General features: G+C 34.6%; 1 protein-coding gene across 5 annotated transcripts in view; it reads right to left on the bottom strand.

Moving 5' to 3' along the window:
• The window catches only part of C6H15orf41 (chromosome 6 C15orf41 homolog), a 123,500-nt gene that overhangs the window by 91,691 nt on the left and 13,205 nt on the right, over positions 1-18,604 (bottom strand). For all 5 annotated transcript variants that reach the window (XM_032691378.1, XM_032691376.1, XM_032691375.1 and 2 more), the window contains exons 2-4: positions 5,927-5,972; positions 5,007-5,071; positions 1,712-1,772 (exon numbers count right to left, since the gene is read on the bottom strand). In XM_032691378.1, the coding sequence (XP_032547269.1) occupies positions 1,712-1,772; positions 5,007-5,071; positions 5,927-5,972 (172 nt within the window). The remainder of the gene's footprint in view (positions 1-1,711; positions 1,773-5,006; positions 5,072-5,926; positions 5,973-18,604) is intronic.

Consider the following 18,604-nt stretch of genomic DNA (forward strand, 5'->3'; position numbering starts at 1 on the left):
ATCAATTTTTACAGTTTCCACTGATTAAATATATATTGACTCATAAAGTATTACCATTACATCAATTGTCAGCAGATGCAAGAGTATGTCATTTAAATATTAACTATCATATAAAAATGGCAGCTTGATTGTTTGGAAGCAGTAATCTAGTGCTGGTTATTGCCACATTTCCCTAATGCATTAGGCAGCAGTCACAAAATGCATTGCCTTTCTTATATACCTACTACTATGAAACCAGAAGTAGCTAAGTTCTTTGTATATCTTGCCTTTCTCTTAATTTTTATTTATTTCTGAACTGCAGATTTCTTTGATCTGAATTGCAAAAATGCATTAGTGTAATATAAACAAAGATATGCTCACTAGAGTCAGAAATTACATGCATCATCTCTAAATCAATGGGAAAAATATATAAAGAACCAGTAACAGATATATTACTTTGTGCTTGAAATATTTTTATGACAGTTCCCATATAATATGGGTGCGATATATCACGAATCGGGTTGTTTACCTAAATTCGTAGTAAGAATGTACTTATTTATGTAAAGTACATTCTATTTTCAGTTCTTCAGGACTTGTCTTTTCCAGAGATGGTAAGAAGCTACACATTACCACTAATATGAAATAAATCCTTTATTCTATGCTAACTGTATGATCAGGTTACGAAGACACTTCACAGACCATTAAAACCTTATAATAATTGAGAGGTAATCCCTCATTTGCTGGCTGCAGCAATGTACATGAGAGAAAAACCATTCTTTTTTACTAATGTAACATGTAGAACTTGCTGCTATTGCAACACCTAATGTTCCTAGTGCCATATCATTTTTAATGCAAATATTCATTTTCTGCTTCCTTCTTACATTTTCCATTAAAATGCAACAGAAAACAGCATACATTTCATTCTATCCCTTTGAGGGTTGCATAAGCAGTTCCTGGGAGTATCAGCCATTGTATTGTTATATTTTGTAAATAAATATTTTAGAGTTTAAAGGGTAGATATTTCATCAAATTTTTTCTAGGAAATTCCTTGGCATTCTTTCAAACTTTTAACCTGTTCTTTAAGGAAGTGCTTTAGACAGTAGTTTTTAATGCAAATAACACCTTGTATCCCAAGGCAAATTCATATTCTAGTTAATAAACAGCATCAATAAATTTGTAAAGACTTTAATGGCAACTGTACAGAACTTTTCATACACGGAGGAATTTATTCTGCTTAATTGCTTTATATTAAGCAGTTTTCATTAGCCATCCTCTAATCCATATGAACAGAAATAAATGGAGTCAGGAAAATTATCTGTTCTAACCCTTCCTATTAAAAAAAAAGTAATATTTTCGATGGGTTTTGTTATTAAAAACAAGGAATCAAATATAAGTAAAACTGATACAACTACATCTAATCAATGTGAGAATTTTTACTAAGTTTATGCATTAAAGATCTATGGTCTGTCTGAAATTTCCATCAAAATACAAATTCAGAGTATCTTACACATTCGCCTTCAAGTTAAGAGACTAATTACATTAACTGATTTATTAATAAATGAGGCTTTTTGTCTAATTATTGTAAGTACTAACAGACTGGGGAACCATTTTAAATGTCTAATGTGCCTTGAAACCATTTTTTTAGGTTAATTACATTTCTCACTGAAGTCACTGTAGATATGCCCCTTAGGTTTTACACTGGAAGATTAAAGAAAAATGTAAAGATGATTACCTCATTGGCCAGCTCCAGTAATACAGGGGCAGCTGCATTTTTCATCACCCCATTCAGGTATCTAGACAAGACAAAGCCAGATAATTTTGCAGTGGCAAGAAAAGGCCAGTTTATACATGTCAGCATCCCCTGTGAATCTCTTTCATTTGGGGGAAAATACTCCAGTACTTAATGGGAAATCTTTTAAGAAATAAGTATTTTAAGACATCACTAACTCTCCAGGGTTGTCTCCTGTTCTATTCAGCTGCAATATATATCAGTCTCAATGAAGTCACTCATAAAAAACACAATAAATCAAGAAATTAAAAAAATTGTGGCTTAATGACATACAAATTAACTGTATCTGTACTACTTTAAGATGCATCACAGACAAATAAACCTCTACTATTCACAGTAAAGATTTTTGGTTTCACGTGACCTTCAATTATGAAGGTGCACTGTATACCTTATTCAATTCACTGCTATGTACAAAAAAATATTTCTCAAATTTAATCCAGATTTTATCAATTGGGCAGTAGTTTAAATACTAAAGGCTTACTGGAGTGAAATCAGAGTCTAACAATTAAATTAATATTCTAAAAACAAAATAAAAAGAAACATTTAGGACCCAGAAAGGTTGATAGAAAGTCATTATCCTATCAGCGGCAAAGGCTTAATGTTTCTGGTTAAGGGTATTACACAGTGATGTTTCTGACCATCACTTCACACAATATTGCCTTTCTCCCTTCTGTTACTTTCACTGCCTGATGTTTACATTTTGATAATGCCTAAAACCTGTGTTCAAGAGCTGATGGGAAGAAGCTATGATATCGGAAGCCACTTTGTGCTTTGCAGCCATGTGGAAAAGAACAATAGTTACCAATATTTGAACCTGCTCGTTTATCCTATCTGTATTCGCATAGCACTTCAATACTGACATCATTAGAAGGCCACAGCCTTTCCAGTTCTATCATTATCTATCCATCAGAAGACACTCTTCTGCTCATTAGTTACAGACATTAAAATTCTTTCATTTTACCTTTCTGTGGAATGGGTGTAACACCTTTATAAAACCTCTTTGCAAAAGATCAGATAAAGGACTTTTTGCTTGCAAGTTATTCTGAGGTTTGATGAATAACGGAAATGGAAAAAACTTTTTGCTGTAACCTATTTCAGTTCTACACTAAAAAAAACATAAAACAAGATGCCTTATGGATGTTTATACATTGAAAATTTATAACAGAAAAAGGAGAGATCATAAACAAAATACCTAACCAGGAACATTCATTTGAGATTAATGTTCTAAAACATGCATCTAGATGACTGAACAACAAAACTACAGTTGATGATGAAGTAATTTTCTGTCAGATATTTCTAATGCTACTGGAACTCCATTATGGACTAACAGGTCTCACATGCTGATGGCAATACTGTTGTGAAAACTTTCTGATCCTTCTTGTAATTTGTCTTTGTGTTTGCCTAAATTTCAGAGTAGTAAGTCTCAGCAGAGCAGCAAAAAGTACTCTACTCAACTGTTCTACTTGCGCCTAACAGGGACCACTGGAAATGGCTACTTTCAAAAACTGGTAGTTTCTGACCTAAGAAAGCAATGACAACACAATTATCTGCTTGTATGTTGGCAGAAATAGCAGGGAGCATAGCACACAGACTGGGGTTTACAGCAGTAAAATGGATGCTACAGAAGAGTAGAGGATGTGTTTGTCATGTTTACGTCTGAAGCATTTCAAAGTGGCTTCTCTCTCAAGTCATCTGCCTCTGTAGCTTACTAAACACACTACACAGTAAATCTACTAAAACAGGATTGAGATGAGTTTTCTAACTATTAACCAGAGCATCTCTGATTTTAAAACATGTGCATTTTATTTGGCCATGTTAATGCACCTGCAATATGAAATACTCAGAAATAGTGTAAAGAATGATTTTCCCTCCTACCACCACATAGCTTCATACATAATGCATTAGTTATGTACTGCTATCATACTTCAGACTACAGAAGAGGACAGGAGACCAAATCCTCCAACCTGATGCGAGACGAACTTAATCATACCTACAACCCTATTGACACCAACAAAACTGCTGCTTTGCATAAAGCAGAATTTTGCCCCATGTTTCAGGTTGAAGTTGCTGGAACTAGTGATTTACACGTATGCTAAAGAAAAGGATTATTTACACAACAGTTACAATTAAACACAGACCACTACACTGAAACTATGCTAGTGAAAAATAATTAAAAATAATATTGTATATACATGGTTATTAACACAACAAAATTTTAAGCCAATAGTCTTCCTAAACAAGAATCAACCCTAGGAAAAGTGTGATGTGATCCAGTGCAAATTTTTACAGAACAGTGCAACTACTAAAAAAAGAAAACCAAATGCCCCAAAAACCAGCACACTTCACACTAGATATTCTAAACCACTGTCTGATATAATCAGGCTGTGGTTGGATTTTAAATATGTGACTCTGGCAGAAGCACAGTTATTTGTTTACAAATGACGGCTTTTTGTTTATTTCCTGATTCACACAGATTAATACTAAGAATGAATATCAGACATCTATAATCACAAGTATGAATTCACTTGCCATGCATGCTCCTCAGATATGTCAGTCTACAAAGTAATATTTTAATTGCATATCTTTACCTGTTATGAGTATGTCCCAATTATGTCATTGCAATATTTTTAGTAAAGCCTACAGAACTAACAGACAAACTATAAGGTGTAGCAAACACAGTTTATTAGCTTAAGATACAAACAATTGTAAAATATTGTAAAATGACATAAAGGTTTTCATCCTCCCTTAAAAACTATTTCTGACACTTCTGTTGATAAAACAGGAGTGATTTAAAAATTAGTGCTTTAAATGACAATACATGAATATGTAACTTTTTGTAATGTAACAAAAACATTGTTCTAAAAGTACAAGCAACAGTAACAAAACAAGCTCTCTAGCTGTAAGGAAGCTGTCATCAATATTAGTCTTGACACAGAAATCCTACAATTACAAATTATAGGCAATACATAATAAATGCTATCACATACTCTGTAAAAAATATTTGCTTGTCCCGACATAGAGCCAGGAGAGTAACTTTCTTCTTAATCAAAATGACCAAATAATGAAAAATTTCTGCATTTTCAGTGAAAAACATTTTCAGGTGAACCATTCTGTATTCCTCATCCCAAATTCTTAATTTATTTTTATAGAAAATTAGCTTCATAAGGTAATTTACTCATAACTGCCATAACAAATAGTAGCTATGATGACAGTCTTAACTGGGGTGAGGAGGTCATACCTTTGGTAGTAAGTTTCAATAGCTTCAGCAGTGTGGTGCTTGGCATGTGTTCTTTTGATTTGTTTCTAGAAAAACAAAAAACCAAAGAGTTTTACAAACATATCATAGTTCAAAACACAGAAATCAAGACTGCGCAAACACACCATCCTTGGCTACACTTTGATATACGTGAACCCTGGTTTTAGATTCTGTACAGAAATGACATTCAATCTACCTATTGAATTGAACGTCTTCAGACTGTACTGCAATGTACCATATGTAAAAGCCAATAAGGTCACAATAATTGAATCTAAATAAGTTTACTGAAGGCTGCAGAGGGCAAAAAACCCCTTGTTCTCTCTTTCAACCTTTGTTGTAATTTTCCCCAATTCAATTCCATCTAAGTCTGGTGTACTCTAGTTCTACAATTCAATTGGCATTTTTAACCAGGAAAAACATTGCTTAAAAACAACTTATTTAAAAAAACTACAAAAAGTAATTCCATAGAGGCTTGCCACTTGACTGACACCTGTCATCTCATGATAAATGACTCCATTTTCTGCCTCTCTTGCCTTCTGCCACTCCGGCAATGGTCATTTATCATCATCTCTGTCAGCAATGGAAAGCAGCACTGACAGTGCAAGTCAGCAAACATTTAGCACATGGAACCACGCAACACAGGGAAATTATTATTGTCAGAATAATAATGGTTTAGCATAATTTATTACAGGTCCACCAAATAAGCAAAGGCTAGATGTTATTAGACAGATGGATGGGTAGGCTTGGCAGCCATCCACTGAGACTCAGGCGGTGCTTGATGTGGAAAAAGGAACATCCTCCAAACCAATCAGAAAGCTGGCAGTTCAATTACAAAGAAATAAAGGGACATTCATCATTCAATTAGGCACCTGTCAACCCTCACAAAGGAGAAAACTTCTAACCTGGTACTCCTGGGAGAAGATGCTCAGCAGAGTGGACTGCGATTGACTGGAACAAATAAAAGAAGGACAAAGTTAATTACTGGAGTGCACTGCAAAGAAACAAAAGAGAAGGGAGCTTCAAAGGTAGGCCTGCTGCCCTGTAATCTAACAGAACATGAAAACAAGTGTGGAAAAGTTGTTCCAGATGAACACCTCAGACAAAGGCTTCCTGCTGCTAGGTCAAGGAGAGAGTGTATGAGGGATGGAAGGAAAATATAGCGAGAGTTTCAAAGCAAACTAACATTTGTCTGGGTGATTCCTTTTGCAGGTTCAGAACCCAAAAGTCCTATCAGAAAAAGGTAGTGGAGCTAAAAGGCAACAGGAAAAAAAGGAAATTAAAGCAAAATTTCCATTAATAATTGATGGGAGTTAAATTCCATCAGCAGTTGGGAATGTGCCGCTTATTCATTGGCAACATATTGAAATTCATTTTGTTAGCAGCAAGGGAACCTCTTCAGTAGCTTTCTCATATTCAGGTTAAAAACTTCCCCTCTATCAGAAGTAGCATATGGGACCAGTGGAACATTCCCACTGAAACTGATGTGCTTTGAAAATAGAAACTTTCACAGCAGGAAGCTGAGATTCCCCTGAGTCGGTCATTTCCAAAAGCTGCCATAAGCTTCATTCATCTAAGGCTCCACTCAATGTCAAACACCTGGCAATGAAGCAACCTGGAAAGCATTCTTCCCAAGTGGGAATTTTTCTCTCTGAATTGTTAACATTTAGAAACGAGACAAGATTTTTTTTTCCCTCTGAAAGGCAATCAATACCACACCACTACTGTTTTCAATTGTCCTCTGTGGATATATCTACCTCATCACATCCTGAATACAATTAATTACTCCTGATATATTTTTGTACTACATGCAACTTGAACAAATTATAGTCTCAATAAATCGAGTTTTATGGTACAGCAAAGCATTATGAATAATTAACATTTTTTCCTTTCAGGAACCTACCTACTAAGGCATAGCATAGGTAGTTCAAAGACTCTGCAATGTTTAAATCTTCTTTCAGTTTTCTTGTATGTACCTGTAACACCTGTACCACATCGTATTTTCATTAAACATACATGTTCTCCCCATACTTAAATGACCCTTCTTCCAATTTCCATACTTCAGAAATTCTAGTTTAAGATAGGGAAGTCTTACTCCCACTTTCAAAAGGGAATAGAGGCACAAATGGTTTGTTCAGGTTTAAACAGACAGTATGTATATGCAGGACGATATAAAGTTACCTCTAAACCAAACAGCTGAAGAATCAGGAACAAAGTGTAGATTAATGCAGTGCTATATAAAGACCTTACTAGTTTGTCTTATCCATAGCTGAGCTTCCAACATCTTTGCCGTAACTCTGTATTTGCAGCTTGTCAGCCCAGTGCAGGATCTGCGTGACAGCAGTAAGCTGAGCCTTGATCTTTGGTATTTTACACATGGGAATGTTCACCCTGAGTACTCACCGAGACTGAATGTTACAGCTGTAAAAAAATTATAGTAACAGAAACTGACTAATACACAGATTTATTAAATTAATGAATTACAAACAAAAGTAATTACACTATAATAAAGAATTTAAATATTTTATCAAAATAAATATTATTTAAATAAATATTTACTTAAATATACATAATGTAACACATAGGTCAGGAGCTACGTACCACAATGCCTCCCCAAATGGTGTAGCATCCAATTATGACAATCTTCAACATGCACATATAATCATCAGAAGTTGAACAAAGGAAATTAATTAAAAGTATATACTTACACAGGCTATACACATACAGAAAGCTAAGATATTTCAAGTTGATTTAAAAAAAAAAACAACCCTGCAGGCTATAAATAAGTTGGAATCATATGGCCCCCTAATGGCTCTCAACTATTATTATCTTGCAGATTTTACACGGTCATAGTGGTAGAACTGAATTTAGAGAAAGATGTGGAAAAAACCAAAACAGGACAGCATTTGACCAGATTTCTGGTTTGAGTTCTCTCTCATTGACATATAATTTTTGTGGTTTTAGGCTATTCCTTGTATAATAACTGCTTTTATTGTACCATTATTCTATTAAACCCACTGACATATCAAAAAGAATTAAGACCATTATCCATCCTTTTACACTCATGACTTAGTGGTGGACTTGGCAGTGCTAGGTTAATGGTTGGACTTGATGATCTTGAAGGTCTTTTCAAAACTATATGTTTCTATGACTCTTGTCCATCTTATTTCACCCCTTGGTGTGCTTGGATTTTGACCCTCTACTTCCATTTAGTTCAACACTCCTCTCTGATGCTTCCAATAATTTAGGACTCAGTACGGATACTAAAAAAATCATTCCAATAACAGTGCAAGTTGGCTACATACTGGACTGCAGCACAGAAACTTTACCACTGTGGCAAAGAGAATTATTTCAGTAACACTATTCAAAAAATTTCAAGCCTTACTACCAAATCATCTTACTCCTTCCCCAGGAGAAGTGGATTTATATCTTCACATGGCTGCTTCCATATTTCTTCTAGTTAACATAGTTCCTGTCTTAAACACTAAAATCACTTATCTGACAGTGTTTTCTAGCTACAATTCCATTGACACAACTTCCTGGCAAAATTAAATAGCTCCTCAAGACACAGCTGGAGCATCTATTGCAAGGTGCCATTGAATGAACACTGAAACATCATGGTTTCAGAAAGGACTGAAGAAGGCAGTATTATGTACCTGGAGAGTGGACAGAAATCATGAACATGCATTTGTATAGCAAGACAGCATGATCACAACTGCTAATACAGACGGCAGGGATACTACCATGGAAGCTATCATGACTTCTGCAAAAGCAGCCAGGCTCCATCCATCCTCTGATCCTTCTATACAGGATTTCAAAGCAACAAATGAGCAGACAAGTGAATATAGCCGAGCTATCCAGGAAAACAAACCTAACACTGAAAATACTTCTTATTCAAAATAACATTTGAGTGCCTTCCATGGAATAAACTTTATAGTAAGCCTCATGGCTTACTTCAAGGCTAGGGATATAGACATGTTTGTGTCAAGTAAGCTCTTTTGTCGAGAAACAACTGTTAGAGCCAAGGTAAAGATTTGCTGATTTTCTGATGCAAACAAACAAAAAAACCCAAACTCATAATTCTGAGTACTACCTAGTTAAAATAATTAATAAATTAACTTGCTACCCCTCTTGTAGAAGCAAATCTATTTTCCGGAAAATATGGAAACTTTCCCCTTGAATTCTGTAGTGATCACTTTGTGGAAACATTTTCTTCCGCAATTCCAGATGGTAATGAATCTAACTCCCAGAGCTCTGTTCAAAGCAACGAGCCTCACTCTTCAGATATCCTCTTTTTCATGTACACTGGCATCCATAATGAATCAATTTACCTTTTGTTATTCTGTGTTGATGTCAGTGGCATACTTCCATCTGAATGCCTGATGTACTTTGTAGTCTTGTCAATACATAACTGGATTTGGGCAGAAATCTGTGAAATCTAAAATCTGCCTCAAAATGCCTATGTTTTTAGAGATAAATAACTTTTATTTTAAAAAATGAAGTGTAATTTCTAGGTCCCAAGTGATATAAAGATATAAAAATTTACTTGTAATAAAAAAGGAGGAAAGTATTACAGATCTCAAAGAGATCTGTAATGTACAAATCCCACATTTAAAATGGGATGCCCAAGTCAAAATAAGTCCAGAACAAGTGATAAGAGAAATTATCTCTAAGAATTTAGAGATCGATCAAGCTAAAAAGACAACTGCAAGTCTGGTGCTGGAAAAAGAATATGCTTTCTGATCATTTAATATTTAAGAATAAAATTTAGACTATTCTCTTCTAATGAATCCCAGAATTTGGTAGAGGAGGAATGCTATAATCCCTGGAGATTTTTTCAGAAATGTTCTGGTTTGCAATGAGTGTTCATATATAAAGTAGTAACAGATAAGTTAGTAGTTTATATAATTAGATTAGCTCTTCATAACTAGAGTTGATATAAAACTGGCTAAGATCCAGCTAGTAATGATGAAAACAATTTTATTGGATCAGTTCATCATCTCAACAAAGCAGAGCTGCAGATCTAGCCAAGATTTGGAGAGCTGTCCAACTTAATATTTGCTACTTCAGCTTCACCAAGAGAAAATCCAAACATAACAAATTCTGCAAATATTATATTATCAGCCCTTGCAAATAATTAATTCTTTAGGGATAAAATTTACAGTTTTTTACTTTATTTTCTGAGATTACTGAAAATATGAAGTTTTAGGTGCAAAACCAAGTTTCCATTCGTTTCATCTATTTTTTTTAATGAGTTTCCTTTCCCTCATATTTAACTCCACACTTGTTGCCTAAAATAGAAAGAGTAAAGACACAGCTTTATATTTAATATATTTTACCATGGAACAAAGGAAGAGTATCTAGAGAGATTTGCAAAAAGAATAAATTAAGAGTAAATATGAACTGCAGTATTTAATCCAGGGGCAAAGCGAAGTCCATTATGAGATGAATATGTTAAATAGAATAGTTTCATTGCTTTCTTTTCACAAAATGGAACATTTCACCAAATGATAAATATATGGGTAAAAAACTGACTGTAGGGGCACAAGCTGTGTTTCTGAAATTCAGAAGCTCTTACACGTAAAATCCCAAAGCAGCAGTGTCAAACTTCCTCTGGAAAGTAGAAATTCATGTAGTGGGAGAAGTTGTCTCTTTTCTTTCAGTCTCCAGAGCGAGTATGTAGTGCTAGTCATACCCTTTATGATACGTTGTGAAGTAGACATTTTTATTAATTGGAAAAGAACTTCTCCCTATTTAAAAATACTTTCACTAATGCAATACTGAGCTTTAAAATAAAAGTAATAGGGCTAGAACTGTGTGGTGCTGCCATGCTGGATTAAGAATCTAAGTGAGGAAAGAAAGATATATGTCCAACAAATTTAAATGACTGGTGGTGAAAGAGGAATTCTCCTCACAGCTATCCTGAAGTTCCAAAATGTGCGTCTAAAATATATTTTTCCTGTTACATTATTAAAGACATTAAAGAAACAAACAGCTCTCATCTTCTGTAATGCAAATGCTTTGGAACAGGGACTCCTAAAGGAAGCAATGTTTATACCGCTTATGACATGCTAACCGGACCATTCTTATATGTAAAAACTCTGTCAATAATGGGTTACAAATAACATTGTTTCAAATGCATAACACAAGCATGGATGTGTAAAGCCTCCAGGGCTGTCCAGAACTGCAGGATGCAGGCTAATAAGGACCACAGTCAAACCTGTAAATGCCAGTCCGATGCTCAATCTCCCACCTGAGAGGAGGTGACAATTAGTGGATTCTCAGAATTTCTTCCATGCGCCAGGATTGTCAGGACAAGGAAAAGGCTTCTTATCAGCCTGAACGATGCCACATGAGGATCTAGGAAGGCTCAGGAATACCAAAGGCCTACCAAGGCTTGGGAACTGTTAAGCTTATATGCATCCAAGCTATGAAGAACATGGCACAAAGGAAGCACACTGACCTCTAAGTCACAGCTTTAACCTCTCTTCACTGCAGTCTTTAATATTACAATATTTCTTATCGTTAGTATGCTTGTGGTCTCTCCCTGAGTGAAAATTCTCAAAAAGCAGAGTATTGTCTCTGTACACATTTGTACTTTATCTTTCACAAATCTAACATTGATTTGTTGGAAGTTAGTGAATTACCAATTTAAGCTAAATCAATATACTTGTCTATATATATGTGTGTGTGAATATATGTGTTTAAATCAATATATGAGTTTGAATTAGAGTAACTAAGTCACATAAAAGTACTGAAGTCTTTAGTTACAACACGGTAACTTCTATAAAGTGGCCATCTTCCAATTTTACAGCTTTCCAGCTACACCAGTTCGAGTCTGGAATACAAAACCAGTTTTATTATCTCTGCATAGGAAGCCTTCCATACAATGAAGCACTGTAAGTAGCTACCACTTGGGGAACTACAAAGTCAATACAGTGCTGTTGAGGAAATACTCCCATGATAAATATATTACTATTATAAAAATGTAGTTAAGTGTATATATCTATATATCTTTATATACATATATATGACAAGAAGTACCTGCTGATATGCTCATTTCGGACTAACTACCATTACATTTAAAATCAAGCTAAAATTCAAGCTCATCTGGAGAATGATAGCACTAAACAATTTTGAAATTCCCTGATATCCACTTCAGTAAACTATACAACAGCTTAGTTCAAAAATTTAAATACAGAGTGCTAAAAACTGCCTTTGCCTTGAAGTCAATTTCACACCTTTAGGTAGGATCAAAAGTAAAATCCAAAAGTAAAAATTCTGAGGAAAAAGATATCCTGCATTGCATTCTTACACTACACAATGATAATTAAAAGGTTAAATTCAGGCATGTTCATACAACTTTGCTACCTATAGCCAGGGTTATGAGAATAATCGTTTGACAAAACTCCAAGAAGGCTACTTGAGAAGAGTCATCACTTCTATGACCTTGACACTGGTTGGTCCCACAACTTCTATACAATTTAGTGATGTGAGAGAACAGATGATGGTGCAATACATAGAAATGGCAGCATTTAAAATTCATAGTAGCGTAAGGCCATTACTTTTCCCACTGGGCCACTTGAACTTTAATAATGTCTGACCTAGTTGGCCAATAAGTTCTAGCAGCAGACAGAGGAAAATTGCCAGTATTAGATACTGTTTGATTTTTCATTTAGAAAGACTTAGAAGTTCCTTTAAGAACACGGCACCAATTTTTCCTGTAGACACCTAATTTTTTGGTGTCCGTTGTAACAGCCAATATATTTTAAAACAACTGCAGACTATGAACAATCTGTATCAGATGTGAAAAAAAAAATGCAGAGGTAAATACAAATTACCAATACAGGCAATGATCACAAAATAATACTATCTCTTCACAGAGATTACACCTTCTTTCACCCACACCACAAAAATCTAACTTTCAACAGCAGTAATACAACTGTAACTCAAAATATGCCATATTCAAATGATTACAAAGTATTTCTGATCAATCTCCCAACACGAAAAGTCAGAATAAGGATGCTATTCCATTTTCATATATATGGTTATGATGAGAAGAGCAACATTATGCTTTTACAGTGGATAAACACTGGAACACAATATGGTTAAAAACAGAGGAACAGAAGAATAACAGTTCCAAATGAAAAGAAATGACTTTTTGGTCTTACTATCTTAGTAAGTAAGTAGTGAAAATAGACAGTAATTTGCCCAAGACACGGTTTTGATATTTTATTTTCTTTCTGGAATTAAACAGCACAGTGCTTGTGGCATGAATGTTTGAAATCTACTTCAATGTCAAACCCACTCTGATGCCTTTTTAATTAAATGCTATTTCACTAATGTTTCAAGTCTCTTCCATGAAAATATAAAACTATTTTGTAAGGTTCAATTTTCAAATGGAAAAATATTTTCAGATGTAATACAAAACCAATATATATTCACAATAAAGGCTTAAAAATACAGTGTCAGTGCTAAAACATGAAATTAAAACTCTCCAATATTCTGACATCAGGCTTCAATGATTATTGAATATTACATGGCAGAAATTGTCTGGTACCCTTTGAGTATCTAGTCAGGGAGTCCACTGACAAAAGAAACTGATAGGAGTCAAATAGGGTTTATCTCCCTTATAGGCCCTGATAATCCCAGTACTTATCCTCCACATCTCCATCTCCTGGTATTCTCAAAAATTCTGCTTTTAAATCTACCATTAAATTTTTTAGAAAATTAAATTAAAAAAGCAACGCTTGAGACTAGCATAAGCAGATGACTTGCTATGTCCTTGACCTCAACTACTCCAAGTTACCTAGCAAGAAGTAAAGTTTCTTAATATCCAGTGAACATATCCCAAAGCAGAGGCATACAGCAGCACACCAGAAACTGAGACAAAAAGGCAAAACATCTGCAAATTACCCACTTCCACTTAACTGCACAACATTCACACTTTCTTGTGATTTACTTCAGTTAAGACTGTATCAAAAATGTTTGCAAGTTCGACGTTTTTATCTTAGGACCACAATCTAAACATCAAACCATCAGACAAAACCGCACAAAACTAGTTGCTATCTGATGTTGGTTGTGCAAAGAAAGATGTTCCTAGAGTGCAACAGCAATGGAGCTCAACAAGCAGTTAAGGCAAAGATACAGCTTTAAACCAGGGGTTTATCCCTTACCTTTCCCATCTGCCCTCCTGATAGGGCCAAAGTCCGTACATTGAAAAAATACTCACTTAGCAGGCACAGTGGAAAGCAATATTTGAAACTGAAAAGCAATATTTGAAATATTTTTTTTTTTGTTCATCTCCCTCATTTTGTTTGGATAATTCTATCATACTGCTTCCCCTTTTGCCCAGGAAAAGAATCAGATCAAGAGAAGTCAAGGTAAATTTTTCAGACTTCAACATCAACTTTACTGGTTGTGGAGAAAGGGGAAAATAATGGTATTTTATAGCTTTTTTCCTTCAAAACTCCATTGTTCTGAACAAACTAGATGTTTAATTTTAGAAAACAATTTTTATGAATGAATGGCAATTGGAAGCTAATTAGACCATTGATTTTACATTAAAAAATTAGCCTGTATGTAAAAAGCATATTTGTGCCAATTTGAAACTAAATAAATCCCTAAACTCCCTTAAACAATTTGCTTCTAAAAATATATAATCAAATTTAGAAAACTATAAACTATATTTAAATTTATTATTTACAAGCAATTAATTACAAAGACAGCCAGGTGGCTTTCATTACATAAATTACTGTTAATGACACTTGCCTCATGCTGCTACTGTATTTAGCATTTGCATGCATCACATGTCAAGCACACACACTGTTGCATAGCTATCTCCAGGGTAAAAAGTGAACACCTTAAGTCAAAAAAGCTTCCAGTTATCCAATCAAAACTGTTAATTTCTTAAGCAAGTCAAGATCTTATTAATGTTTCCAATTCATGACATAATTTAAAAAATATTGAGGCTATAATTTAAAGACTAAAACGTGGATGATCCCAAAGTGATAGCTTTCAGTAAATTCCAGTTTTGGGAATGATACAGATTTAAGGCAAGAGGTGAATCCATTTATAGCTAGTCCTCTTGAGACTTTTAGTCTTAAGCCCTAATCAGTGTTTATCATTTAAAAGTTTACAATTTTAAAGCTATTTATAATTATTTAACAAATCAAAAGGAAAAAAAAAGAGAATAATTCTTATCTACCTACCCAACAGTGCAGTACTTAGTCTTGTATACGTAAGTTATTGTACCATGCATGCAGATATTTACAGTCTACCTTCAGACGCAGCGATATAGCTTACTGTGCCATAGAGGGAATAAATTAATTTAATTCCACTACTTACTTCCTATTGGAAAGATGGGAGAAATGTACAAGCAGGAAATTCAGCTATTCCTTTTTATTAGTGTTCTCCAGCATTCTTTTGTTTAAAAAAGCTCTCTACCTACAACTGGTAGGCAATATGAAGGGAACATCTAACAAGAGCTGATCACAATATTACATTAGTCTATCCTAAAACTTCTCAAGTCCTTTCCACTCCTATCAACAAGATTCTCCTTTCCCTTCCTCCCCTTTCCAGAGGATTTTTTTTGAGTGTTCTTTATATTGCTCTGAAAATGTATACAATGCAATTTCATGCATTTTCCTGCAATGCTGCGGAAAACAGTTGACTTTCCAGAAGGACTCTTACTCCATCCACAAACAGAACCAAATCCTCTCTGATATAAACAGTCAGTAAGACTGACTATATAGAATCACTTTCATTAAACACCAAAATTTGACCAGTTTTGGTAGAATGAGCCCAGAGGTCTTGATAAATAAATGTGGAAGGCAAGGAAGAAGGAAAAATAGTTCAACAAACACTTGTTCTATGTTAAAATAAACTGAAGATGACCTCAACATGCATCAAGTAATATGGCATGATTTACTGACACTTCTTAATTTTTTGTGAGTTATCAAAAACATAATAAAAATACACATCCATATAAGAAAGGAGTTAAATAGACTTCACCGGAATTCAGTGAAATTTGACTGCTATTATGCTCAGGCAAATTTCAAAAAGGCCTCTCATAAAACATCCAACTCTATCCTCTCATATTTGAAGCCTTAATATATTAAAGCAAAGCAGCACAGGCCAGAGAGCCTTCTTCTCCTTCAGATGAATTTTAATTTGTCCTTCACATTTAAGTATCAGCTCTTTGTATGTTCCCTAACTTCTAAGAATGGCAAACTAACAGAACTAGGACATCAGAAAAGAGTGAAAATTGAGAAGGAAGAAAAAATATTCTCAAGTGGGCTGTTAATATTTCTGTATGTTAATCAGTAAATAACAACATATATAACATATATAACATTATATATGACATATTTTCATAAAAGAATGTGTATTCTTACAAAAGTCAAGGAGTCAACTCCACTTTTAACTAAAGGGCATCTGAATATGTTTCCCCATCAATAACGGGGATGTTCAGACCAAGTTTATAGTTTATAGAAACCAAAAGATTCACAGGGAAGAAGGGGGCCAAACAATAAATTAGTACTAATTTGGGGTGGATATCCTTTTTTTTTTCAAAATTCTCTTTTTAAGAGTAAGTAAAAGATCTCTCTATCAACTTTCATTGAGAAGTAAATGAAATTCATTTAGACAGTAAAGCTGCAAGGCCAAAAATGGAAAATATTGCATGAATGTAATTTTTAGCACAACAAATAGGCAAATACTTTTCTTCTTTCTTAACCCCCAAAGTATTTTGTTAATGCACCACTTTCCACTAAACCAACTGCAAACAAATCTTTAACTTAAAGTTATGGCTGTTCATATGTGATCTGTTACCTGGATTTAAAAAAAAAAAAAAAAAAAAAAAGGCAGAAGGCCTCTCTATCCACCTAATCACCATATCAATGACACATGCCACAACAGAGAAGCACTAGTTTATTTGATTGATCATGGTAGATAAACTCCAAATAACAGAGAAATTAACAAATGCTTGACATTTGCTCAACATCCATTATTCTGACACCGCTTTCAGGATTTCAAAGCCTGGGAGTATGCTTAATCAACATTCATATTCCCTAGTGAGCTACAGGCACCATATTGCGCCCCGCCTTACTACTGATGAAAACTGCATATTGGCCATTTCCAAAATGTTCTGGGACTCCACGCAGGGCCCCTTCTCTCCCTTGTTCCTGTTCTGCAGTTTTCTTTTAAACACTTCCAAGACAAAAGCATCTGCCAGTTTTTCTCTCTGGGGATGTATGCAAAATGAACTTAACAGTTTTAAGGCAGGAGAAACCCTCACATCTAAATTCATTCATAGGACAGAAAAGGGTCTAAGAGGCCTCTCTAGGGACAAAACCCTGCTGAAATTTTCCCCGACAACAGTGGGAGCTTTATAAAATCTAAGTCCAGACAATTTCCAATTCAAATGCCCAGCATAGCATGACCTTTGTCAGATCTATGAGCCCTAGATGCACCCACTATTTTTTTATTCTAACCAGCACAGACATTAGACAGGGCACTACTGCTAAGCAGGAGGTTGAATATTTGCATGCTTTTCTATTGTGAAAATGTAACAGTGACAGCACTGTGTCGAATTCTTTTCCCCTTAGAACTTTAACTCCATAGGAGAGGCATAGCTGACAGATGACTCTCCCAACATCTGTGTTATGTACACTGCACAGCTGAGGAACCTTGGATCACTGTCACGGCTTCTCAGAGATGACCTACACCTTTCTTATATCTGCACATGATCAAAAAAGTAAAATAAAAATTTGAAAATGACGTTTTATTAAATGAAAAGTAAATATGGCAAGAAAGATTAACATAATTTAGTCATTAAGCTGTTCACATAGCAGCTCACCATATGTTGTATAAATGTCCTATACAAAATAATTTATCAGACCTGACACGTTGCACATCATATTGTATTATTTAATATGCTTACTAAAATTTCATGGATCAAGCGCCACTTCTGAAAGCACACAGAAAGCCCTAGAAAATATTTCTTCATCTTCCATGATTTATTTTGATTGCCTTTTACAGCTACATGATAAAGTGGAACTTGCAAAATTACGAGGTTACGGTTTACACAGCTATTGCTTCATATACTAAAATGTAACAAATAGCTCCGTGTCTTTATACCATTTTGCTTGCATTTAATATTCAGAAGCACATTAAACTAAGCACGCTGCTTTCCACTGCATATTTTAATAATTTTAACTGGTTATTTCAGTAAACATCCTGATCTACTAATGCAAAGTTCATTGCAAGAGAAAGATATATCCTTGAAAAAGAGACTAAAGAGCTACGAATTACAAAATAAACTAATGTAAATAGTAATACGTGATAGGTGTTGATCACCCCAAATCTGTCTATATAGAAATATATTCATTTCTACATAGTAGCTGAAACATTTGAATAATATTTTTAATAACTGAGATTTAAAATGTTAAAATGGCAAGCATCTATTGTAGATAAATGGACATTATTCTCTACCCAAAAACCTCGAAACCACAAAAATAACAATGTCTGTCACTGGTGAGGTCTGTGTCTAAACAGTAAATTAAAACAAAAAGTGTAAGCAG

Source organism: Chiroxiphia lanceolata, chromosome 6, assembly GCF_009829145.1.
Source record: "Chiroxiphia lanceolata isolate bChiLan1 chromosome 6, bChiLan1.pri, whole genome shotgun sequence".
Taxonomy (NCBI): Eukaryota; Metazoa; Chordata; class Aves; order Passeriformes; family Pipridae; genus Chiroxiphia; species Chiroxiphia lanceolata.